At 37.9% G+C, this 23898-nt stretch overlaps 1 protein-coding gene across 16 annotated transcripts in view; it reads right to left on the reverse strand.

Annotated features, from left to right (window-relative positions):
• ANKS1B (ankyrin repeat and sterile alpha motif domain containing 1B) overlaps positions 1-23898 on the reverse strand; it is a 417695-nt gene that overhangs the window by 43281 nt on the left and 350516 nt on the right. For all 16 annotated transcript variants that reach the window (XR_001873050.1, XM_017804295.1, XM_017804297.1 and 13 more), the window contains 2 exons: positions 7095-7202; positions 1577-1756 (listed from right to left, as the gene is read on the reverse strand). Coding sequence is in view for 15 of the 16 variants with exons in the window: in XM_017804295.1 (XP_017659784.1) it covers positions 1577-1756; positions 7095-7202 (288 nt within the window). In the remaining variant the exon portion in view is untranslated. The remainder of the gene's footprint in view (positions 1-1576; positions 1757-7094; positions 7203-23898) is intronic.

A 23898-nucleotide genomic window follows, 5' to 3' on the forward strand; every position in this document is an offset into this window, starting at 1 on the left:
AACACCTAAATTTCATAACCTTCAAAGAAATATTTTCGTGTTAAGAACTCGGCTTTTCTTTGCTGGACTTCAGCTCAACCTTGTTCTTGCCACAGAAGCCCAGCAGACTTTGGTTTGGAAACAAGCTCATTCACTCAGCAACTTTCTCCTTAATTCTGTACAATAAAATTATATAGCAGAAAATTAGGAGATTAAGAAAAGACAAGGCAACAGGCCCACCCAAACAAATGCAATTTCACCTCTCTAGAAACCTTCTCTGAACAAATGGAATTCAATTTGTTTCTGTGTTCCCAGGTAATGGTAGCACCTTGTTTTCTTTGTTTATTTAATTACTTCTTGTTCATGCAATTAGCTGACAGACTGCAGCCTTTTGTTCATTATAACACAATTATTTGCATAGCTGTTTCCATTTTGAGCTTGAATTTTGGACAGAAGCTCTATTTTGGACTGTGGCAGGCAGAGCTACTGCTGGGAAGCCTCATGCAGGGCAGCACGCAGCAACCTGCTCCTTCATGGAGTGAGTCGCTCCAGGAGCTGCCCTGGCCGCCCATCTGCTTCTGACAGCAAATCAAAGCCCTGTTCCCAACATGCAAATTAAGACCTGGCTGTCTGTCATCATAGGTACCACCAAAAACCAGCTGAGTTCATTCTAAAGCATTTTCACCAACAGGCTGCCCATGCATGATTTTCTGCCCCTTAGATTGGATATTAGGAAAAACTTTCTCACTGAAATGGTGGTAGGCATTGGAATGAGCTGTGCAGGGGAGTGGTGGAATCATCATCCCTGGAGGTGTTAAAAAAACATGTAGGTGTGATCCTTGGGGACACGGTTTAGTGGTGAACATGGCAGTGCTAGGTTAATGGTTGGAGCTGATGACCTTAAGGGTCTTTTTCATCCTAAATGGTTCTATGATTCTAAGGTATCACTCCGGTCAATATATACATTAATTTAAAAATATCAGTACTCTTTCAGAGATTGGATGAAAAAAAATTTAGAGGTGGAGACTATTTTAGGCTTTCTTTCATGAACAGTTTAACATCCAGTTCAGTCTAGTGCTGTTGTGATGCTCAAATGAGTTTTTGCACCATTAAATCTTTTTTTAAACACTCAAGATATATCTCCAGATCACAGTTTTGCAGAATGCTGAACCTCTCCATTAATAAATGCAGCAATCACCACCCTCCAAGTCCTCTAAGTTTCTGGCAGGGAACTGACATCACCTTATTTTTATCTAGGTTGCTCAGAAGTTGAGGAATCTGCACCTTCTTACAGGAACAAGAGGCAGAGTCAACGCAGGGGGAAGACTGTATGCTCTGCGGTGCAGAAGCCACCTTCATCTCAGCCTCCAGGCACCTAAAGCCCCCCAAAACTCAACCTCTCAGGAGAAATTATACACCAACATGCCAACTTACACTATTTGAAGTACAGAGAGCTGGAACAGACAGCTTGAAAAAATTGCCAACCTTTGTCATTTACAATTCAAACTTCATATAGGACCCACTGCTCTGGTCAGGGTTAGTTCTGTAACCAAATGCAGCAAGGCGCAGCCTTTTAACAGCATTGTTTTAGTCCTACCTGTGCCATCTGCCTCTCCAGCTTTGACCGGGGAATATCATCAAAATAGTTTTCATTTCTTCTTCTCCTTGCATCGCCCTGCATGATAATGTGGGGAACGTCCAGGGAGCCACCAGTAGTGAAAGTGCTTTGGCTAAGTGATGGAGACAACTGAGGAGGAGTGTGGTTACCGCTGGGTTCCTGGACAGAGAAATAAAATGCAGCATAAGAACAGCATATTACTGACTTCGAACCACACATTTAAAAGTGTATTTGAATGGTTCACACTAAAAAAAATAAGGAACAATTCCTGCAGTAGAGGTTACTGTGGACGAACTTTTGAGATTTGCTACCTAACGTGCTGAGCCCATGTGGAAGGAAAAATAATTCACTATTTACACCAACTAGTGGCAAACTTCCTCTCCCAAACCTCCTTGTGTTATATATACTTCCTTCTAAGACTGCTGGAGAGATAAAACAGTGAGTTACTTCTTGTCAAGGTCCAAATAATGCCATGATTTAGGACTAGCTATTTGTAAGATGAAATACATTCTCACTACTGAGCAGCCACTCTGAGCAGTGAAAGTGATTTGAAAGTGATTTGAAATCTAGCAACATCTCTTGCTGGAAAAAAAGAAATGCATGTCCATTTACACAGTATAGATACTTTGTTGCAATTTTTATAGGTTTTGCAGAACATCCATTTTAACTCGAAGTACCAGATATCAGACACAAGCTAAGTAACAATTCCTAGAACACATGAAAGCATCGGAGCACAAATATTTTACTGGCCTTTTCTTGTTATCTGTGATGAACCTTGTATCAGTCAGTGTACAAATACGATACTCAATTGATACATAAACTCTATCTAATAAATAGGTAAAGGGGTCCTCCTGATCATCCATTTTACCAGAATCTGCTACCACACAGCTCATTTGTAGCCACCATTCGTATGTTTGGAAACACTTATTCTCATGCACATCACATCACTTGTTCAAACACCAACTACAAACATCAGTGCCCAGCTCTACTGTTCAACACTCTTGGAGGTCCATCAGAAGCAGCAGAGACCTACAGCCTACTGGCCAGACAGTCTGCATCTGTACCATCCCAGTGTGGGCAGTAAAACACTGCCATAGCAACCAAATGGGAAAACGTTTCCCTCTCATGATGTAGGTTACTGGGCTCAATTTATCTGACACAAGAGATTTCTCTGATAGTAAGTTCTTTGGAGGCAGAATGCACCCAGGAGCATGTTTGCACAGTGCAGACTTTCTCTAAATCACCTGTTGCTGTAATACTCTATTTCAATACTTAGCAACAAGAAGGGACCTGAAAATATTAGAGGAAGCAAAAACCTGCACCAGTGTGCATGAAGGGTAAAAAGTTCTGCCTTTTTATTTAAAGAGAGAATTAAATTGGATGATTCATGCATGATTAGGTTGAAACAAGCCCAGTTCTGAAAAGCATCAAGATACTTTACTCAATGCTGTTAAGAAACGAGAGCTGGTGTAAGAAATCAGAGAGTAATAATCTCTTCCAAATGGAAAGGAAAGGGACTCAAGTCATAGTAACACCTGATGTTAACATTTGAAGTGTAGGAGTCTATGTGACATTATTCCTTGCAATCACAGTAATGGATGAGTATTTTTCGTTTTGGCTCTAGTCAACCAACAAGAAAAAATATAGGGAAATATAGTTAAGCAATTTTTAATTACCTTGGATTTTTTTTTTAAATTCTCTAGCTTTCCTATGATTTGAGACAAGTACTTGACATTTCCCAGGGCAAAGAAAAGAGTGTTTTCCTCTTAGGAATAGCCTTTTCCCTCCTTCACAAAAATCCACCTACAGTCGGCCCAGTTACAAGCTTCTAAAAAGCTGTAGTCTGCACATGCTCAGGTTTGGTGGGGCATAATCTCTAAAACCTACCCTCTCTGGGCCTGACAAGATGGTGCACAGACCTCTGCCCTGAAAATAACCTGAGTACAGTGGCACCAAACAAGATCCTCTTTACCGACTGCTACCTGCTGCTTCAGATAGGTAGGTAACCCCTCTCTGCTCTGAATCATGATTCACACACTATCATTGGACTGATAGGGCTGTCAGTGCATCAAAGAGACAGATGACCATGCAAAAAACAAACAAACAAAAAAAAACCCAACACAACAAAAAACCAAAAACATGTAGATTCCAGCTCTCATCGAGTTTTTCATATTTTATCAAATTGCATGAAAAGAGGAAGTTCACTCTGAGATCTATATTGGAAGATTGCTGGCAAGGCAATGCAGACAAGAAATACCAAGTCAAGAAATACAAGAATTATCATGCCTTTGCATTCTGGAACAGTATGTAATTATATGATTTTATGCTATTTTCTCACAGTCGTCCTTCACAGCACAGATGGATCCTCAACTGTGCAGCATATTGTCATATACTCAGCACCGTGTTATCATTAGTTATTGTGTAGTCAGTATCTTATTCTCACCTTGTTTCATGGCCCCAAACCCCTTTCCTAAACTCTATTCACATCCTGCTCTAAAGATAGGATGATTAATACTGTCATATTCATGATGCTCATAACTGCTTTATAAATGTCAATCAATTAATTTTCACCATGCCCCTGTGACTTCTGGCATTTTATAATCACCACTTCTGTGTGGGTGACATGAGATACACAAAGTTTAAAAAGTATCAGTCACCTCGGATGACCAATTAGAATGTTTATTCCTGATTTTCCAAGTGCTCGTATTCCAAAATCCGCTGCTTTGTTGATGTAATTTGGAGCACTGTGTGCTCAGCACTAGCATAAACCAGACTCCAGTCAAATATGCAGAATGTTGGTAACATACAATTAGCGACTGTTTATGAGGCAATTAACTAAATAACTTAACAAGCATTATCCAAGGCTTTTGTGGCAAAAGCAGATGTAAATCTGTATTTTCATAGGTACAGCTATTCCTTTAATCATGAGCCTCTCTCCCATTCTTCCTTCATTCCTCATCCTCACTCCATACCCACCTTCTCATCTCCTTAACAAACCTGCAGACCAAGCATGGACACCCTTGCAGGTGCTACCACGGCCTCAGTACCATGATACTGTTAGTCACCAGGTATTCATACCATGTTTCTACTTGGCTGTGAATGCAAGGATATATGACCTGAAGGGATGTCTGACCATATATTTCACTTTCAAAATCTGTTTCCTGCCCACCTCTCAGTCCTGCCAGCCATATAAACCTGGAAAAACAAAGGTTAGGGCTGGAAGGGAGCTTAAGAGATCCTTCCTCAAGCTGCTTGGGAATACCTCATGTCCCACAGATGTTTGTCTAACCAGTTCCCAAAAACTGGAATTCTCTCTGGTGAATTAATTCTTGTGTTCTACTGTCATTACTATTGTAACACTTTTCCAAATTTTCTGCCTAAATTGATGGTCCTTCACTTTAAATTCCAGCCTCCAGTGCTGACTGGGTGCAGACAGGCTTCCATGAATAATATGGAAACTGCTTCTGTAATTAAAGATTATCATGCACTCAAAGAAGGACAAGATTACACAGGTAAACTGAGATCCAGCAATTACTATACTTCTGAATATATAACTTTGAATCAAAATAACTTTTCCTTAGTACACAATTATTGTGGGAATAACAGATTTTGTAGATATTTTTAATGCTTTTTTGCTTTTCCTCAATATTTAACCTATTCCTTTGAAATATTTTAAAGGCTAATACAAAAAACAGTCAAAAAAGATGAAGCATTAGCATTGCTTAAGTTGAGCTTGGGACCTTAAAAGTAGACTCTTTAAATAACAAACTACCTTTCCTACTGATCTAGAGCAGCCTGAACTAGTGGAAAGTGTCCCTGCCCATGGTAAAGAGGGTTGAAACCACATGATCTTTAAGATCCCTTCCAATCCAAACCATTCTATGATTCTAAATAAATCAATCTTCTAGCAGCAGCAGACAGTTTATTTAAATCAGTTTTCAAGCTACAAATTATTGCAGAGTACAAACTAAACACTATGTCTTTCTTTTGTGTAAAATGGCATAGAAGCAGTTGATGGAAAAACCCCTTTATTCCAAATGCATGTCCTCCTCTTTAGGATTCTCTGTGAAGTCTCTAGTACCAAGAGGTGATAAATGACATTTAGCACTGGCCCGCATCAGTAGCTCTAGCTGTGGCGCAGCAGATACTTTTTATCACTTTGACTACAGATGGAGGACATCCAGTTTTCTCTTCAGAATTAACTGAGAATATATAGTCCTGACCAAGAATGTGGGCCGTGGAAACTTTCCCACCCGCTGAAGAGGAATAGATTCTCCAGTTCAGAGTACTGAAGGCATTGAGAAAAAAGTGTGCCTTTCGATATATTTCTCTTTCCTTGGAGTGTTTTAACACCTGTCATGCATCAGAAATCATTCACATAATACATAAAAAATAAAGTACAAGAAAAACATTTACATGTATGTGCAATGTGCCTTAAAGCACATTATAGACTTGTCAGACCTTTTTCAATATGGCATTAGGAATAGGTTGAATTAAGGGGCGGGATCTAAAACGCCTGTATGGGGCATCTGAGAATAAGCAGGGTGAAAATCGGCTGGTCACAGAAATTTTAAATGCACTTGAAAATAAGCCCTCATTCTGTCTTTCTGTATTTTTCTTTACACCAGAAAATTTAACTTGGGAGCACTGACACTCTGACATTTTTAAATTTAATCCTAAATGAGATTTGTCAGAAATGCTGCCTCATAAAAATAATCAGATCCAATCAAATGCAAAAGGTGTGACCTAAAATATCAAAATAAAAAGTGTTGCTATGAACTCCCTTGGAGAGAACGCAGTAGGAATTGGTCATCAGACCACAACTTGATAAGAGTAGCAGACAGCAAGTAAGCAAAGGCATTGGATTGGAGAAACTGAGTGAAGGTGGTGTAATGAGAAGAGATTAAATGTGGTCAAGTGTGGAAAAACCCCAGGGACATCGCAACAACATTTCTGAAAGAGGGAATACAAATGAAAATTAAAAACATGATGAAACTTTTGATATACAGAAACACCTTAATGGCATTTATATCAACAATTTCAAGAGGTTCTCCTTAAAGACAGCCTAAAGCATATGTCTGAAAAGTAAGTGCAAGCCTTCAAAAACATAAAAGGAAAATGGTAACTCTCCTTCAGCAGTATCGATCAGCTGGGTTGTGCAGGGATTCCTGAGGGCAAATGTAGATGTGCAGCTTGTACACACCTGGTTCTGAGCTAGTTTCCTGAGCAAAGATAAGCTGGTACTTCTAAGATACTATTTATCCTAAGGCAGACATCTGAAACAGGTCAGATGAATCACCCTGTAAAAATGTCAGTTTATCTCTGCTGGCTATATGGGGAGATGTGACTGAGTAGGTCAGCCTAAGATGTCCATACCGTACACCTCTGAAGTGAGGTAAATTGAACCCCACTAGAAGCAGCCATTGTTTTCATGTGAGTGTTATGAAATGCTTACTGACTTGTTAAGAAATGCAAACAAATTTTCATGGGGACCTACCCTGAGGGTTATTGACCGAGGTGGTTTCTGAGGAGGATCTTCGTGAAGCCTGTCTCCCAAAGATGCCAGAACGCGCTTCCGGTGGCCGATCAAGCTAATTTTTAAGACCTGAAATAATACCAAAAATATCTCATTAAAAAAAACACATGGCAATCATTAAATAAAGATCCATTCAGAGTGAAGCCATTTTCTCTTTAAACTTTTTAACAAGTTAGTCCTCTAGACAGGCTGAGCAGACAGAGTGTGAGGCAAACAATCAGCAGAGAAAATGAGAGGTGAGATCAAACAGAGAAAAAAATGCCATAAAATGAAGGAAGAAACTAGAGCAGGTACAGATGTGGAAGACTGAAAAAAACAGACTGAAAAATGAGTAAAGAGGAGACAAAAATGAAATGAAGAGAAGGTAGCAGAGTAGGAAGAAAAAAAGGAAAGGGGACGAGGAGACTGGAGAAGGAAATGTAGAAGAGCAGGCAAACAGTGAGTGATGAGGATTAAAGTGATTCATCAGATGGATGAGGAAGAGAGAAAGGAATGCTTAGAGGGGGACAGAAGGGAAAAAAGAAACCATACAATGGATAAATGTTATCACTTCTAAATCTATTCATTATGCCTTTCACAGATAATCTCCAAACTTCACATGCAGTTTGCATTATGGTGGAGAATCATCCTTGTGTAAGAAACACAGGATAGACAAACTTTGTCCTGAAGTTCTATTACTTTTATCGGATGCAATGAAAAAAACATGTTGCATACAAACATGTCCACCAGTGGATATGGTCAAATATCTCATGCTTGTCCAAACTCCAAGAATGCTGCCAAAAAAGTTGTTCCAAATTTTCTGCAACTATTCCCCATCTGTATTTCTCTGTGTCCCTGCCACATACAAAACCATCATCACTCTCAGGAAAACAGGGAAAAGAGAAGCAGTGAGTTGAAAACTTTACACATTAGTGGGGAAAAAAAATCATATTTCAATGCTATTCTTTAATGGCTACAATGGCTGTAGTGTAAAGAGTGTAAAGCAGCCCTAATTGTAGCAGCAAGCCTCTGCTCTGCAAACAGAAGTGTCCTTACGTAACTTCCAGACTGTATATGTGGTTTTATACACCAGAGCTGCCTCCATTCCCTCTCAGAAAACAGTACTTCCCACTATATTTAGGACCACTGTGTGTCAACACTCTTCAGTCGAGAGGAAGTTCTTGCTCAACCTAGAAAAAGTAATAGTCCCCAAAAAAAACCCTGAAAATGCTGTATCTTAAGTGAACAACTACTTCAGCTTAAGCAGCAGCACTAAGAGCTACCATTCACAAGAACAAACAAAACCCAAATCCCAGCACCTCGCCTACTACATCTCTTAGATCCAGTATCTCACAACACACTGTCATTTTATTCTAGTATCCACCCCTATGCATCCATTATCCTGTCAATCCATGGGCATGTGAATTTGTCCACATTTCCTCTTGTAGAGGTCTTTGTGTTGTTTGATACTGTTAAACATCAGTACCATCTTGTTTACCCACATCTACAAAGTGATGGGCTATGACATGAAGAAGATGGAGGTCTTCCTCCGAGAGGCAGCTTACAGGGGTGTTGCAGACTCTACAGCTCAGCAGCAGACCCAAGCTGCAGAGTCCCACAAACCACCCTGTTATGTGATACTCTTTCAGCCCAAATCTAGAGAAGTATGAGTGAAGCTGAGATAATGCAGCACACACAGAAATGCCTGAGGCATGCAGGAGATTTAGTTATGTATTCAGTTTACATTGAGTGTTAAACAGAAGGGTGCACAGTTTGTCTCCATATTTAACCATATGAAACACGTGCATGAACTACAGCTGCTTTAAGCATTAGTCAAGTAATGCACTTCAGTGAACTTGCTTCTTTCATAATGCTTCCCCATCAACAAGATCATTTATCCAGAGATTTTTAAGCCAAGCTACAGTTCTTGGGTTGTTTCAAGGTCCTCAGCACTCTGATTGTCTTATTAGCTATATCAAACCACACAAAGCAATTCTCTGACTTCACAGAGCTGTTGAAGAACAGGAGAGAAAAGGACATGAGTCATAAGAGATCAGTAGACAGGTCTAAATAGCTAAATTATTTCAAAAACTGTGCTCAATTTGAAAGTAAAACAGATCTTTAAACACCATATGCACTGCTAAGCTTACTCCACCTTTTGTTTTTCCAATATAATGGTGGCCACCCCAAATCTGAAGTGAGAGGGATTTAATGAGGCAACCCTACAGAAACATATGGTCCTCAGTCAACAGGCAGCTGCATCACAGTCTCGTCTGGAGCACATAGTCCACTAACTGAAGACAGCTGTATTCTTCTGGAAATGACTCCTTAGCGATTTTCTTACTTGGAAAACCTGTTACTTAACTTACAAATGTAAAACACTCTTTTGTGAAACACTTCTATATTTGAGTTATAAGAGTTTAACAAACATCCTAAAACTCTAGAAACTTGTTCTGTGATGGATTATCTTTGACAGTATTTATCAAAAATGTCCAATATCACAAATTTAGGTCAACAGCGTGGAATGGTACAGCTGCCTAAAGCAATACCTTAGAAATACGCTAATGCTGTGTTTTAGGTAACCAGTAAAAGTCATGCACTTACATAGCCCACAAGTTAGCTTCCCATGAATAATTTTTATATACCAGGTAACACTGAACACAGTAACACTGAATAGGGACAGTCAATACAATACACCTAAAAGCTATGCAGTGAAGCATTTTGTCAAATGGACTGTAGGCTACCTAGTATACAACAAAGAAATGAGTTTTGCAGTGTTGCTGTAGGAATCAGCAACATGGCATGAAACTGTTCAGAGTACCTTAAGGCCATCCACGGCCTGTTATTTCCTTACTGGGACAAAAGAAAAAAAAAAGCATGTACATGACATACTTCTTTCCACACTGACAGCAGGATACTTGAGACAAAAATGATACAACTTAATCTCATATATTTGATTATATTTGATGCTGTAACACAATTAAAGGAGAACGGGGTAAGTCATTTGTCCAGAGAACTGATAAATGCACACAAATTTAATCTTATTTTTACCTCCATACTCTGCAATGATTAGTATACAAAATGAAATTCCACTAGGAAATGTAAGAAATCCACAAATACAACCAATGTAACACTTTGCATTTAGATTTCTGGCTTAGTTGACAGATGTTTCAAAAAATACATGTAGCCCAATAACTCCCCGATGACTGTGTATGTGCAGATGCTGGAATTAACAAGTTATTCCATCTAAAAATAAGTATTATTTCTGCAACATTCTTCTGCCTGATCTTTTCTTCTAATTAAATAATACTATCCAATATCCAATACTGTATTTTTATAATTATTCTACCTTTCTTTAAGAGTATTATAAAGATTCCAGAAATTCAGCACATCAATTCCTTTTCTTTTGGAAGAATCTGAAACGTTACTGTACGGGCTAAAATTAGTACTATAATAGCACAAGTGGTCTGGACTACATGTGTAACAGCAATTGAACGCTAGGAACACACTATTAAGCACTATTGAACACACAGCCACAAAGTGCAAAACTAGAGAGTGATAAGAACAGAACTAGAGAGTGATAAGAACAGTACTAGTGATTCTCTGGTAGCAGCATCAGACACTTTGAAATTTGAGAAAAAAATGGTAAATGCAAGCCAACAAAGTGGGATCTTCTATTTCTACAAGTAAATGGCCCAAAACCCTAGCTAAATTAATTTTTCTTACCCATTTTACTGCTGGTCATATTGGAATAAACTCCAAGGTATCTGGAATTGCAAGTGGAGGATACATTTACTACCTCTTTCCTGCCACAGTGCTGACTCACAGGGCTAATCCTAAAACATGGCAGTGCCCAGAATACCCACCAAGTGAGCCCACACCAGCCAGTACAACTCACCTGATCATCATGACTGATTTAACCAAAAACTTGGAAAAGGACTAGACACACTTGCTGTATAAATTCTCAGCATCAACAACTGTTCCAAACTTTACAAATCCTACCCACAGAACCGTTAGAACACTAATGCAGCATTAACAGTTAAAACAAACACACAAAGCCCATGAAACAATCGAAAAAGGCGAAAAAACCCCTATATCCCACATACTGACCAAGATTACATGATGTAATGATCAGCATATTTTGAAAATTAAACATATCCGAGTCAGTTGTGATACTTACACTGAAAGAAGAAACATTTAGATTAGATATTAAGAAAAAATTCTTTACTGTGAGGGTGATGAGGCACTGGAACAGGTTGCCCAGAGAAGTTGTGGATGCTCCATCTCTGGAAGTTTTCAAGACTGGGTTGGATGGGGCTTCATGCAACCTGGCCTAGCAGACCATGTCCCTTCCATGGCAGGGGAGTTGGAACTAGATAATCTTTAAGGTCCTTTCCAACACAAACCACTCTATGATTCTATGATATTGAATGCCCAGTGGCTTACCAATACCAGACACAGCCAAATCCAGTGAAACCATGTTAAATTTCTATTGCATTTTTCACATAGGGATACTTTACGCTCTTTCTCATCACATGGGAACAGAGAAGCTCCAAAACATTCTGAAGGTCAGAGGCTTGCTGCAGCTTCTCTGGTGTCCACAACTTCAGGGGAAGCAATTGTTTATTATGCCTATGAAGAGACTTTTAAGAGACTTATGCATATAATAATTATTTCATATCGTAAGGATAAGAAATATGCATAATACTACTCTGGAATTAATTACCCAACGGGAAACAATGTCATTTGTCTTGGTGACAGCATTTCACAAAAGCATATGGCTGTCTCATAATTCCCAATTCTATACATTATCATGAGGAACTGATGTTTATTTGGTCACCCACCACTTAAATAAATAAATAATTTAGCTGCAGATTTCCATTTAACAGTACTGAGAAAGCTAAGGCCAAGAGTCTTCTCCAAGTAAAGTGGTGTTACAATGTTGCTCAGCCATTGCCACCCCAGGTCAGACTGAGGGAAGTAAGAATTCATTATTTTTTGCAGAAGTTCTCAAGACAGACTTTGGCACTATGAAGCCATTTTTGTCATTAAAGTGTTTTCCAAATTTTCATCAGTTTAACAATTGGCTGGGCTGACTGAAAATATCAGGTGCTAGTACTTTTAGCTCCAATAAAGATAAAAAAATTAACTGTAATTTTGTGCTTGTAATCAATAACCATTAATATTTCAGTTGAAAAATATCAATTTAATACTTCATTAATAAAAATAAGTAAAATGCAATGAAACAAGACCTGGCCAAAACTGAGAGCTGGCCAAAACTTTGCCTCCTGAGGATGTGTCTCAGGCTGCACACTGAACTAGTTTTTAAAAACAATTTTTTAATTAAGAGGAAGTTAAATCCATGGCCTTTTAAAAACTAAATCATGGTTTGATCATTTTACAAGCCTCAGATGTAATGACAAATGTTACATATGTGCATTTTTATCACACTAGGCTCCAAACCCCATGAATCAGAAATCCTAAACATCTATTATACATACAAACACCAAGATTGTTACAATAATGATTATTCTAAGAGACAAGTCTAAAAATATTGTTTATGTGAAAAATGGCAAGCACTGAGCAGATCTGTACATTAAGTGAAAACACTCCTTCTGTTTTCACAGGCGTTAAATAGAAAAAATACTGGACAGTTTGAAAGGTGGAATACATTCCCAAGATTGAGTCCTAAAGGATAGACTTTTCCCTCCACTGGGGACTTCCATTTCCATTTGTGTGTTGAGCTAATGACAGGTCCAGTTCCTGGTTTAGATCAGATTTGGAGAAGGTGTGGTCACAGAGACCTGCAGTACTATTACTCCTTGAGGTCTTCAATGTTAATCATATAGCACCACGAGAGAGCAATTGCAATACCAATATGTTATCCCACAATATTTTGCAGGACTACTTACACAGCAGATGAATTATAATTAAAGTTACTAGTACTACAACACATTTTGTAATGAGCTAATTATTTATTTATCTATTTTTAATAGGCAATTATCAGCAAAGGACATTAATCTGTACACAAGCATGAAGTACACTTTGTACAATGAGAAATAAAAGATAGAACACAAATCTCCATAGAAAATTTTAACACCTCTGAAATGGATCCTTTTTTCTGATTTTGATTCAATTTCATCACAGACTTAATTCCAAGCAAAAGGAAAAAAACCCCAAACATTTAAGCCCATTTAATGAATGGGACATTTGTCTACTAAATAAATAGCTTTTTTTTTTTAAGCTTTCTAATAACATACAGTAATGAGTGTTTTCATAATACAAGAAAAAGCAAACAGCCATTCAGCACTTAGAGTAAAAATGCAAATTACTCTAGCTCACAATTATAACCAATCCTGTCATGAAAAGGTGAGCTCTGTAATATGGGAATAGTATCAGTTAATTATAAAGATATTAATATATTACAATTGAAAGTAAATTGTTTGCCTCTATATCATACAATTATATAGTCTGACAAAAATTGCAGTAAAAATATTGAAAAACCTAAGATGGTGTTAATTCTTTCCAATACTAGAATTTAATGAAAGTCCCTCTGTGTTTGTTTTTTTTTTTTTTTATTTTAAGTCTTTTAGATACACAATGACTGCAGAAAAACTGTCTTCAACATACAGAAAGAAAAGCCAAACACTGGACAGAAGCACCTGTATCAGTGATCAGAACAAATGTTGTTAAGAAATGCTATTAGAACACACTTATTTTCCTAGAATATTTGCAAGTTACCAAAAGTATGCACAAAGACCTAATTACTTTTGCATTAGTTACTTCAGTTTAGTAAAACTCTTTTTCTGTGTTCTAAAACATTCACATTAAAAGCATCAATTCCACTCTTGAATATCTAGTTCAAGCCAGATCTATGCACAGAGGCTACCTATAGCTTCATTCAGGATGTGCTATCTCAGAATCACAGAAATCATTTAAGTTAGAAAGATCACTGAGTCCAACCATAAAACTAAAACTAGACCATGTCCCTAAATGCCACATCTACACATCTTTTAAATACCTCTAGGAATAGTGACCCCACCACTTCCCTGGGCTGCCTATTCCAATCTTGACAACCCCCTTGGTGAAGAAATTTTTCCTAATATCCAAACTAAACCTCCCCTGGCACAACTTGAGGCCATTTCCTCTCATCCTGTCACGTGTAACTTGGGAGAAGAGATCAACCCTCACCTGGCTACAACCTCCTTTCAGGTAGTTTTAGAGAGTGAGGAGGTCTCCCCTGAGCCTCCTCTACTCCAGCATAAAAAACCCTAACTCCCTCAGGTTCTCCTCATCAGACCTGTGCTCCAGAACCTTCACCAAGTTTGTGCCCTTCTCTGGACATGCTCCAGCATGCTATGGAGCATACAGGAGCATACAGGACATCACATACAGCAATCCAAAATCCACTTATTCCTGATAGCAGTATATATTTCAGAGTTATAAACTTGATAATGCAATATTGTTCTATTGCTAACATGAATATTTACCCACTTTTTAAGAGGAAGAGTTGTAAAAGTATCATAATTACAGAAACGTGGAAAGTGTTTGTAGGCTTTGATACAGGAACCATCACTGGTAATAATAATAATCTACCAGTATGAACTGACAGCATGATGCCTAAGGCCATCCCATCCCAATTCACTGCCAAAATACAGGTGAATTGTCCTGTAAGTCTCATAGCATGGAACTGCTTCCTTAGAAGAAAGATCTGCAGAAATAAATACCAGGGTGCGGTCCAACAGAAGGGGTGCTGGGCTGCAGAGTAGGAGCAGCTGCAGTAGAGCAACCTCACAAGGATCTCACTCCAGGAATCACAACCACCTTAAAAACAGACCTGGGAGGGAGGCAGGGAGCAGTTCTCCATATGGCCAGCTCCTCATCTCCTTTCTTCCTTGACCACAGAGACGCTAACACTGGCACAAGTAAATGGGCAGGAAAGTACAACCAAGGATAGAGAAAAGAGGGAGGGGTGGAAATTTCATTTCAACAGCTGCTTGTGCTTACAGCGGTGCAAGCCAAACACAAAATGCATCCACCACAGTGAATCTGCAGTTTCTTTCACGATGGATCACCCAAAAGAAGAGGGCAGCTAGCATAAAAAGATAAATCTGTAAAGAACCCTAAAGCAAACACTTTAACAGAAAACATGGTCTATGAGCCTATATTTTCAAGTATTCAGCAGTCACTAAATTTAGTTTTCTAGTTTCTCTGTCAGGTGTCTGCCATTTTCTCCTTGAAGACTGGAATGAATCTGTCAGAGAAGGGGTAACCATTCAATGAAAAATGTTTTTCTTATCATAACTGCTCCTGTCTTACCAGTAATCAGTGTGAATTCACTCTACTGCAAAGTGGCTGCTTAGGCTTGGCCGTACCAGTCTTTGACAGTATTTGGCACACTGAAGGAAAACACATATTGTGATGTGCTGGTAATAGGCAGCATTGACTCTATTTTTGGGTACCAGGTGTTATGCTGTCCAGGGATGTCACCACTATCAAGATCTTAATTTCATTAATTTACAGGAAATATGCACCTACATCTCTGACATGATGTAAAGAGGGTCCTCAATTATCGCTCTACCTGCACTGCAGTAACAGTCAGCTGATCAATTCCATCACTTTCCTTTCAGAAAGGACACTCCCTAAAAGAATAAACTTTGAATGACAGATAACCTCCGTATAGGTTATGATTTATACAACTTTAGCATAAAAATAATAAATAAAAGATCCTCCATCAAATTATTTTTCCAGTTGTTTTATGCTATAACGGTTTGTAATCTTTTCTCATTAAACAATTATTGAATTAAATACCAGCCCCTCTCCCCAGGTTTCACACTCCTCTCCACCTTCATCAATCTCATCCTTTAACACAAAACGGAAGAAGCTGCTACATACATAAAAGCTACCAATTCATCTCAACTCCAGCTATAGTAATCTATTGTTTTCTTTCAGGTAGTCTGATTGATCAGCAAACTTTAAATAAATTAAGAACAATTTTGAATAATCCACATTCAGTTTGGATTGTGATGTTGCCTGTCAGATTCTGAACCCCAAATGTTGTACATTTTCCAAATACATGATACGGCTTCAAAAAAACTATTAATTCTTCCTTATATCCTTACTTCGTTTATATCCTTAATGCTGTCACAATGGTATCAATGCTACTACTATCTTAAAAGAAGGCAATGACCACCATGGCAGAGGAGACTCATACGTCACAGGCAGCGCAGGCATCATCCTGTACTTTGACTCTTAATCTGTGAGGAGGAAGCACCGTGGGTGGGAAAGAACAGGCTCTATAAGCACAGCAGGATGGCTGGATTAACTCTGCCAGGGGCAGCAAGGGGATAGCAAAAGCATTTCTCAAAATATCTTTTTCTTTTATGCCTTGAGGTAAGAGCAGGAAAGAACACCATCAAAAAGTGGGGTTACAAAAGGATACAAATAAAGTGGCAAAAATATTCATCCGTCAATAGCTTAAGTGAGTTCTTCCCATGTGGTTCTGAGAAACACGACAAATTCGAACAGAAAAGATTATTGTCTGCATGATTTGAGATAAATTGAAACCACAAGGCTATTCAGATCATACATATCTTCTTATGCAGCTTCCTTCATTAAACATTCAACATTAGTCTGGCTTAAGGAAGAAACATTTTTGTACATAACCAAATTAGAACAAAGCAAGCTGTACTGAAGAGTTCTCTCCAAACAGGAGGCTGATTTTGTACTACAGTTAAAAAAAAAATAAAATAAACTGAGCTTCATATTAGCAGTGAAAACCAGCAAAGCTTTGGTCATCTCAAACTTTTTGTCCATAAAGTTATTTTATAAATTAAAAAGAATATAGATGTGTGAATCTTTTTAAATTCCACAGTTTGGGCAGATCCATTATTAATGAAGCATTCTGGTAAAACCCAGCAGTGAATGGGTTGTCATGGGAAAGGCTTTCTTGCTATAAATTCTATTTGAATTTCTTCAGTGAGAAGAGCTGCACAGGACTGACTCCTCATATAGGGTAGTGCAGCATGTTTTCTTCACCTCCACTCTTTCTCCTTTTTATTTCAATCTAACCAAAAGTTCCTGAAAAAATCCTCCTCTTCAAAGGGAGGATAAATTTCATCTCCACAGCTCAGGTTTTGTTTTTCTTTACCTTAAGCCCATTCAACACATGCAATAAAGTCAAAAGGAAAGACAGGTCCAAGGATTCCAGTCCCCACTTTTCCCATCAGCAGCAGAACACCAGCAAGCAAGTCCTTATTTTGCAAAAATGTTACATGAGGGGATCTTTGGACCTGCATGAAACCAAAATGACTTAGTAGACCTGTGGGTTCAGCTAACAGCAGTACCATGTTGCAAGAAGTCAGAGGCCCTAAATCACATCTATAATTATTCCCAAACCACTCTGAATGTTTTCATGAATCTCCCCAATCTCTAGTCATGCCTTTTTATAATTCTAAATACTGTGATTTAGCAAAGATCTCAGCAGTGCTAGCTTACCTTAGTAATGCTAGCTTAACAGTTGGACTTGACCATTTGAGAGTGATTCTGTGACTACAAATATCCTTAACCCAATGATTAACCATTCTGATTCTTGAATTATGTTTTCTGTTAATATTTAACCTAAATTGTCACTTGTCTATCTCTTATTCTGTCCTCATTGATTTATGAAAATAATTCATCATTATAAACAATTTTACTACCTTTTGCAAGTCATTTATCATAACATACATGCAATTTTGCAAAACTCTTCTAACCAAGAAATTTATCTTCTGCTCCTAATTTAAGTGGACATAAAGAATCCAATGTATATGCACATTATCCCAGTTGAAACATAATGGGAACCACACTAGGGGACAGAAGTCTACAAGTTTTTATACACACTCCTTTTGCTACTATGCACAACATTCATATATCACTGTCCTTTTTTTGTGTTCTGTTGTTGACTGATATTCAATCAAATATCCAGTAGCTCTACTCCTCCTGCCCATATTATTCCCCCCGTACTGCTGTTCAGTGATATACTCAGAGCTCATTATATTCTCTCATGTGATCTGTACTTTCAAAATAAATCACTTTCACATTTCTTCAATTAAAACTTATATAACTGACTCAGCCCATTTATGCATTACAAAGATCATACTCTATTTTAATCCTATTTTACAAATGTTACTATAACATTAAATAATCACCCTTCAGATCAGAAATAATGCCATGAAAATGCACATTTGTTTGGAATGACAAGTTTTGCTAGAGCAAAGAAGACATTAGTTTATATGTATATTTATATCTCTTAATTTATAGTGTTAGGTATAATAGCCAGAGGCATTATTGTGAAAGCAAATAAGTTTCTATATCATCTTGTCACAAATGTGCACTACAGCACAGATCACATTAACTCACTATAAGAAATTCTGTCATGAACTTTTTATGCCAAATCACCACATGAACTATGATTAATAATGAATCAGAAGAGTAAATTTATATGAATACCAAGCAAAGAGAAAAAAACCTCTTATTATGGACAATTAGATGATAATGTAACCTACGTATGTGCTATGTTTTCTAATATAAGGTATTTTCACATGACTGACTTAGACTTAAAATGCATTTCTGAGTTGTACTAGAGAATTAAATACACTTTTAGCTTTTCAAATTAGTAAGCCTAAATTTAGTCACTGCTAATTAACTATAGTTTTAGAAACTCTACTATTCAAGCATACATCTCATTTATGCAGGTTTTTTAATTTTTCCTGTATTTGTGACCCAGATCTGGATCCAGAAAACTGTAAGCCTTTTCTAATTTTAAGAATCCTGACATTTAAACTTGTTTCTATTGTAATATGAACCTTTGAATCATAAAATATTTACATTTATGTGTTGTGTCCCTATTTTCTTCTCAGATTTCTCACAGATACTCAACCACATAAGTAAACCAAATTTCTGAACAGAATTGTAAGCAAATGACTGTCTTAAATTTAATATATGCTTTTGAAACGTTATGTTTCTGTACCACAAATAAAATTTCTTCATTTTCAGGAATTCATTCTGTGGTTCACTCTAAATTTGGTCTAGTGATCCTTTATGAATGAACACAGATTGCAAGGAATTTACCAAGCGCTGATGTTCCCACTGAGCCCCCAGGAGCTGGGTGCCCTCCCTGGCTGTGAGCCCAGAGGACAGAACCAGCACAAGAGTGGTGCAGTCAGGCTTTTCCTATCAAAGTGTGGCATGGATGGTCTGGGAAAAATTCTCCAGATTCTTCACCCTTGAAGATTTAGAATTATACATAAAGTTAACAAAACATTTTAAAATCATAGAATCAGAATCTGCTCAGTTGGAAGGGTCCCATCAGGATCGCTGAGTCCAGCTCCTGGCCCTGTGCAGAAAACCCAAAGATCCACACCATTTGTCTGAGAGTGTTGTCCAAATGCTTCTTGAACTCTGTCAGGCTTGGTGCTGTGACCTGTTGGAGCCTGTTCCAGTGCCCAACTACCCTCTGGGTGAAAACACTGAATGTACTGAAGCTCTTCAGAACTGCTCGGGATATGAAAATCCATACTGTGGAGGGAGCAGAGCACAGTGCACTCGGTAGCACCCTGAAATTTCTAGACAACAGCTCTCTGCCAGTAGAGCTTTCTGGAGACTGACACAGAAGCTCCAGTTCAAAACTGAGATGCTGGTAGGCTGTGGGATGGAGGAGTTTGAAGCATAGTGGAATGCTTCAACACACAGATTTTCCCACCACCACCTTGGCATGCCCTTCCTGCTTAGAGTTGCTTCCCAGACATCCCACAGCTCCACTGCAGCAAACAAGTGCTGCTCAGGGTCATGCTGAATTCATTGCTCCATGCTTCATCTCTGGAACACAAAGTCATTAACAAATAACTTCACATAGAACTGGAACTACCAAACATTCCAATCTACATTTGTTTTACAGACCAATGGGAAGTAAGACCTTGTACAGGCCAGGGATACCTCCACATCTGTGCTCAGGGAAAGCAAATAAATGACAAAACCCCACGTGCGAATCATAAATTAAAAGATGGCGAGAGACACTATGAGCCATAACTAAGTGCAAACTGTACGAGGAATTATATCTGTTGAGAACTTAAAATACAAATGTTAAGTTTTGTTAACCTGCTTCCTAACTGCAGATACAACCAACGCAAGCTCCTGAAAGAATAAAACGAAATGGGAATTTGGAACCTATGAGAGATAAAACGAGTTCCAGAAATTTTAAGAGGACGAATAACATGAGAGAAGAATAGGAAGACCAGAAAATGAGTCATTATAATAATCAGATGAGAAATAGCTAATGGAAGGATAACATTTTACAATAAAATTAAAAGGCAAGTATTTGAAGGATATCAATAGGTGACATCACAAGGTTTTTTGATAACTAGAGTAGATAATTTTATCTGTCTCCTCTGGCTGTTCGGATAACTTTCCTGTTTTCTTCTCTACAAATTCAACTTCCTTCTCTCTCCTCTGTCAACCTTCTCCCTCTCTCTCTTCACATCTTATTTTCAACTCAACTGACCCCAAATTCCTTTTCCCTTGCAGCTTTGCTCTAGGTCCCCTTCATTTCTTTAGCACCCATCACCCACCGCCCAGATCAGCAATCTCATCTGCACTTGCAACCACATTCCCACCTCATCCAGACAACCACTGCAGAGGTGACAGGGAAAAATGACAGCAAAAGAATGGGCAAAAACTGCTGACCAATGAATAAGGCAAAAAGCCCAGAGAAAAATGGAAAGAAAGCAGTAGGATTAATAATAAAATCAGATTTGATTTAATGGCATCTGCTCTCCTCCATAAGCAGTGAAATAACCATGCAGTAAACATTTTTAATGTATGTTTAACGTCTATTATATATGTTATTTATGGGATAACCACTCAAGGTTGCAGAAAAAGACTGCCTTTCTTCAGCAATCTCTGTCCTTGTTTTGCACCTCTAGGATATCGTTGAAATGAAGAGAACAAACACCCACATTCATTTCTATTCTCTCGTGGTCTGTGCAGTCTTCTGTACAAGTGGTGCTTCTGGGAGCACTGCAACCAGTTCCCATCACCAGCTGCGACCTAGGATGACTTAGTATACTACCACACATAGTACGATTGTTTAATTCTATATTAACACATATAGAGAATGCAGCGTTTCACCAATAGGAAGCATTTTTCAGAATGGTTGGCTATTAAATATAATTTTGAAGAAAGAACTGATTTTATGAACACAGGCTCCTGGTATAGATTATAATTTTTTTAAAAATTGTGCATCTAATTTTTAGCTATTTAAAATCTGGTGAAATCCTTTTCCTAGGATACATTTTCTGACTGTCTAACCCAAAAATTATTACTGTGTCATGATACAAGAAATACTTAGAAAATACCGAAATTTACTCCTGTATGTTACTGTTGTATAATTTTGCTAATAACTTTCATAAGACCTCAGGAATTGGCATATATGTTAAAATCATCTAGGGTCAGCTTTAGCAATTTACAAGCTTCAGTGGTTCAAAATAATTTCATATTTTTAAGAAAATATGGCATGTGTTTGTATCAGCAAGTTTCATCCGTCATTATCCATCTCCCTCCTACACCTTTCTAGTATAAAAACCCCTTCTGCTTGCTGACAGAATACTAATTTGGCTTCATTTAAATGCTAAAGCAGCATAGTCCAGCTATCTCATTTAAAATACGTGTAAAGCTGTGAAACAATTGACAAGCACAATGAAGAGTGTCTACTGTAAGATCTGCATGCAATTATTTTTCAATAGGCACTAAAATTCCAAAAGCTTACACTAGCTATCGTTTTTTTCCACACATATCTCTTAAAATCAGAGAAGGGAAAAGGGTAGTATTTACCTCACAGCTCACCACTTCATACCACTTGTTAAGAATAAAGACTAGGTGATGTATACTCAGAAAATATATATATATATATATATATATATAAAAATATATATATATATTTGTGTGTGTATTTCTCGTTGTGCAGTCACTCATTCTTTTAACTTCAATCACATTTTCATTCTGTGTGTGCAAAAAGAAAATGTGCATTAACAAAGTCTGCATAAAAAATAAATCAAGGGCAGGAAGAATTTCCATATATGAAGAATACAAAACCTCTAAATACAGAGTGCTCTATGGACAAGACCTGGGCTGGTATCCCTCAGTGGTGCTTTCCACTGACCTGCATTGACAAATCTCTCAGACCACCCTCCTCATAAAGGCATAGTTTTAAGGCATAAAATGGAAAGTATAATGAATCTTGCATCGGCATGATTCATTGAGTTGATTACAAATACTTGCTGAGCAAGTACGCGGAACTGTGTATGTGGGGTTGAAATAAATACACCCACCTTTATGTAAAAATGTGTGATGTCTTTTACCATCTCTGCACACACACGTGACTAAAAAGCAGGAAAGAGAAATGTGCAAAGGACCCCTCATACTACTGCGGCAGAGTAGTATCAGAGACACATGCCTGAGAAACAGACCACCAAAGCCTAGACTTGGTTACCGTTGATCTGCTTCAGGTAACAGCAAACTAGAAGCTAAGCCTCATATTTCTGAGGTACGCAACTGAACAATTATTTATTCAGATGTGCTCACAGAAGCTCACACAGTCTATTTTAAGTTCAAAATCAAGGCAGCTTCCCTCTGCCCTAAGCAAAAATGCAGACACAAGTTACTGTGCTAAAATGTTCCTCACAACAGCAGAGAAGGTATGTGGACACGTGAGACAGCAAAACCTGCTAAACTTTACAACTGAGATTAAGATGAGAAGAAACCATCTCTCCTCTCTAAACTCTCTAATCCCTGAAAGGTTAAAAAAACCTGCAGAGATTTATCAGCAGAAGAGTTACTAGTAAAAATAACTTGTTTCAGAGGGTAAACATAATTTTCGTTGTGCAAATTGCAAGAAGACAAGAACTGTCGCTGGACACATCTATATTTCTAGATAAAATCATCTCATTTTCAGTTCAGTATTTTAAAGAAATGAAAATGTGGAAGACCTGATCATAGTTCTAAACCTGCTTTGAGCAACAAGACTAATGCAGGATTGAGTTAAGGAGCTGACCCATATACTGAAAAATAGGATCTAAAATTAAATGGGAAAACGTACATCATTATTTTAGCTCAAAGTTGCACAGCTAAATCTCCGTGCAGCAAACTGAAAAGTTATCTATACACTGCAGATTATTATGCACTCAGTGAACACACGTTTAAATCATTTTTGCTATGTTAGTGGCATTGAATTTTTCATGCATTTTAAAGTTAGATAAATGGTTAGGAAAATAATTCAATAGGTCAGGCATTTCATTAACTTAAATATTAACAACAAAATCCTCCAAGCAGAATCAAAATACCTTTTTTTATTTATTTATTTTGCCCTTGCAGGGGACCTAAGGACTTTTTCCAGGCCAAGAGAACACTAAAAAGCCTCCCCAGCTTGCTGTAAGTACCAGGGTGCTAGACATTTGGGGCTGCACAGCCTACATTCCCTGTAAAAACTGCTTGTGTTTAGTTCTTAGCTAATACACACTTTATCTTCTGTCTAGATTTACACTTATGTTCTTGGTCAAAGGCAACCTGTTCCCAAAGGAAACTTTGCTTTGCAAAAAATTCTGACTGTACACTGAATATTAACACTATTTAAGAACTTAACTAAGTACACATACACTAGAACTTCAATAGAATCTACAATATTTCCCACAAGTTTATAAATTACCTGTTTGCAATGATCTAATGCCAGCGAAAGAGTCTCTTTCAAACACAA

The sequence above is a fragment of the Lepidothrix coronata genome, unplaced genomic scaffold, assembly GCF_001604755.1.
Source record: "Lepidothrix coronata isolate B3197 unplaced genomic scaffold, Lepidothrix_coronata-1.0 Scaffold9, whole genome shotgun sequence".
Classification (NCBI taxonomy): Eukaryota; Metazoa; Chordata; class Aves; order Passeriformes; family Pipridae; genus Lepidothrix; species Lepidothrix coronata.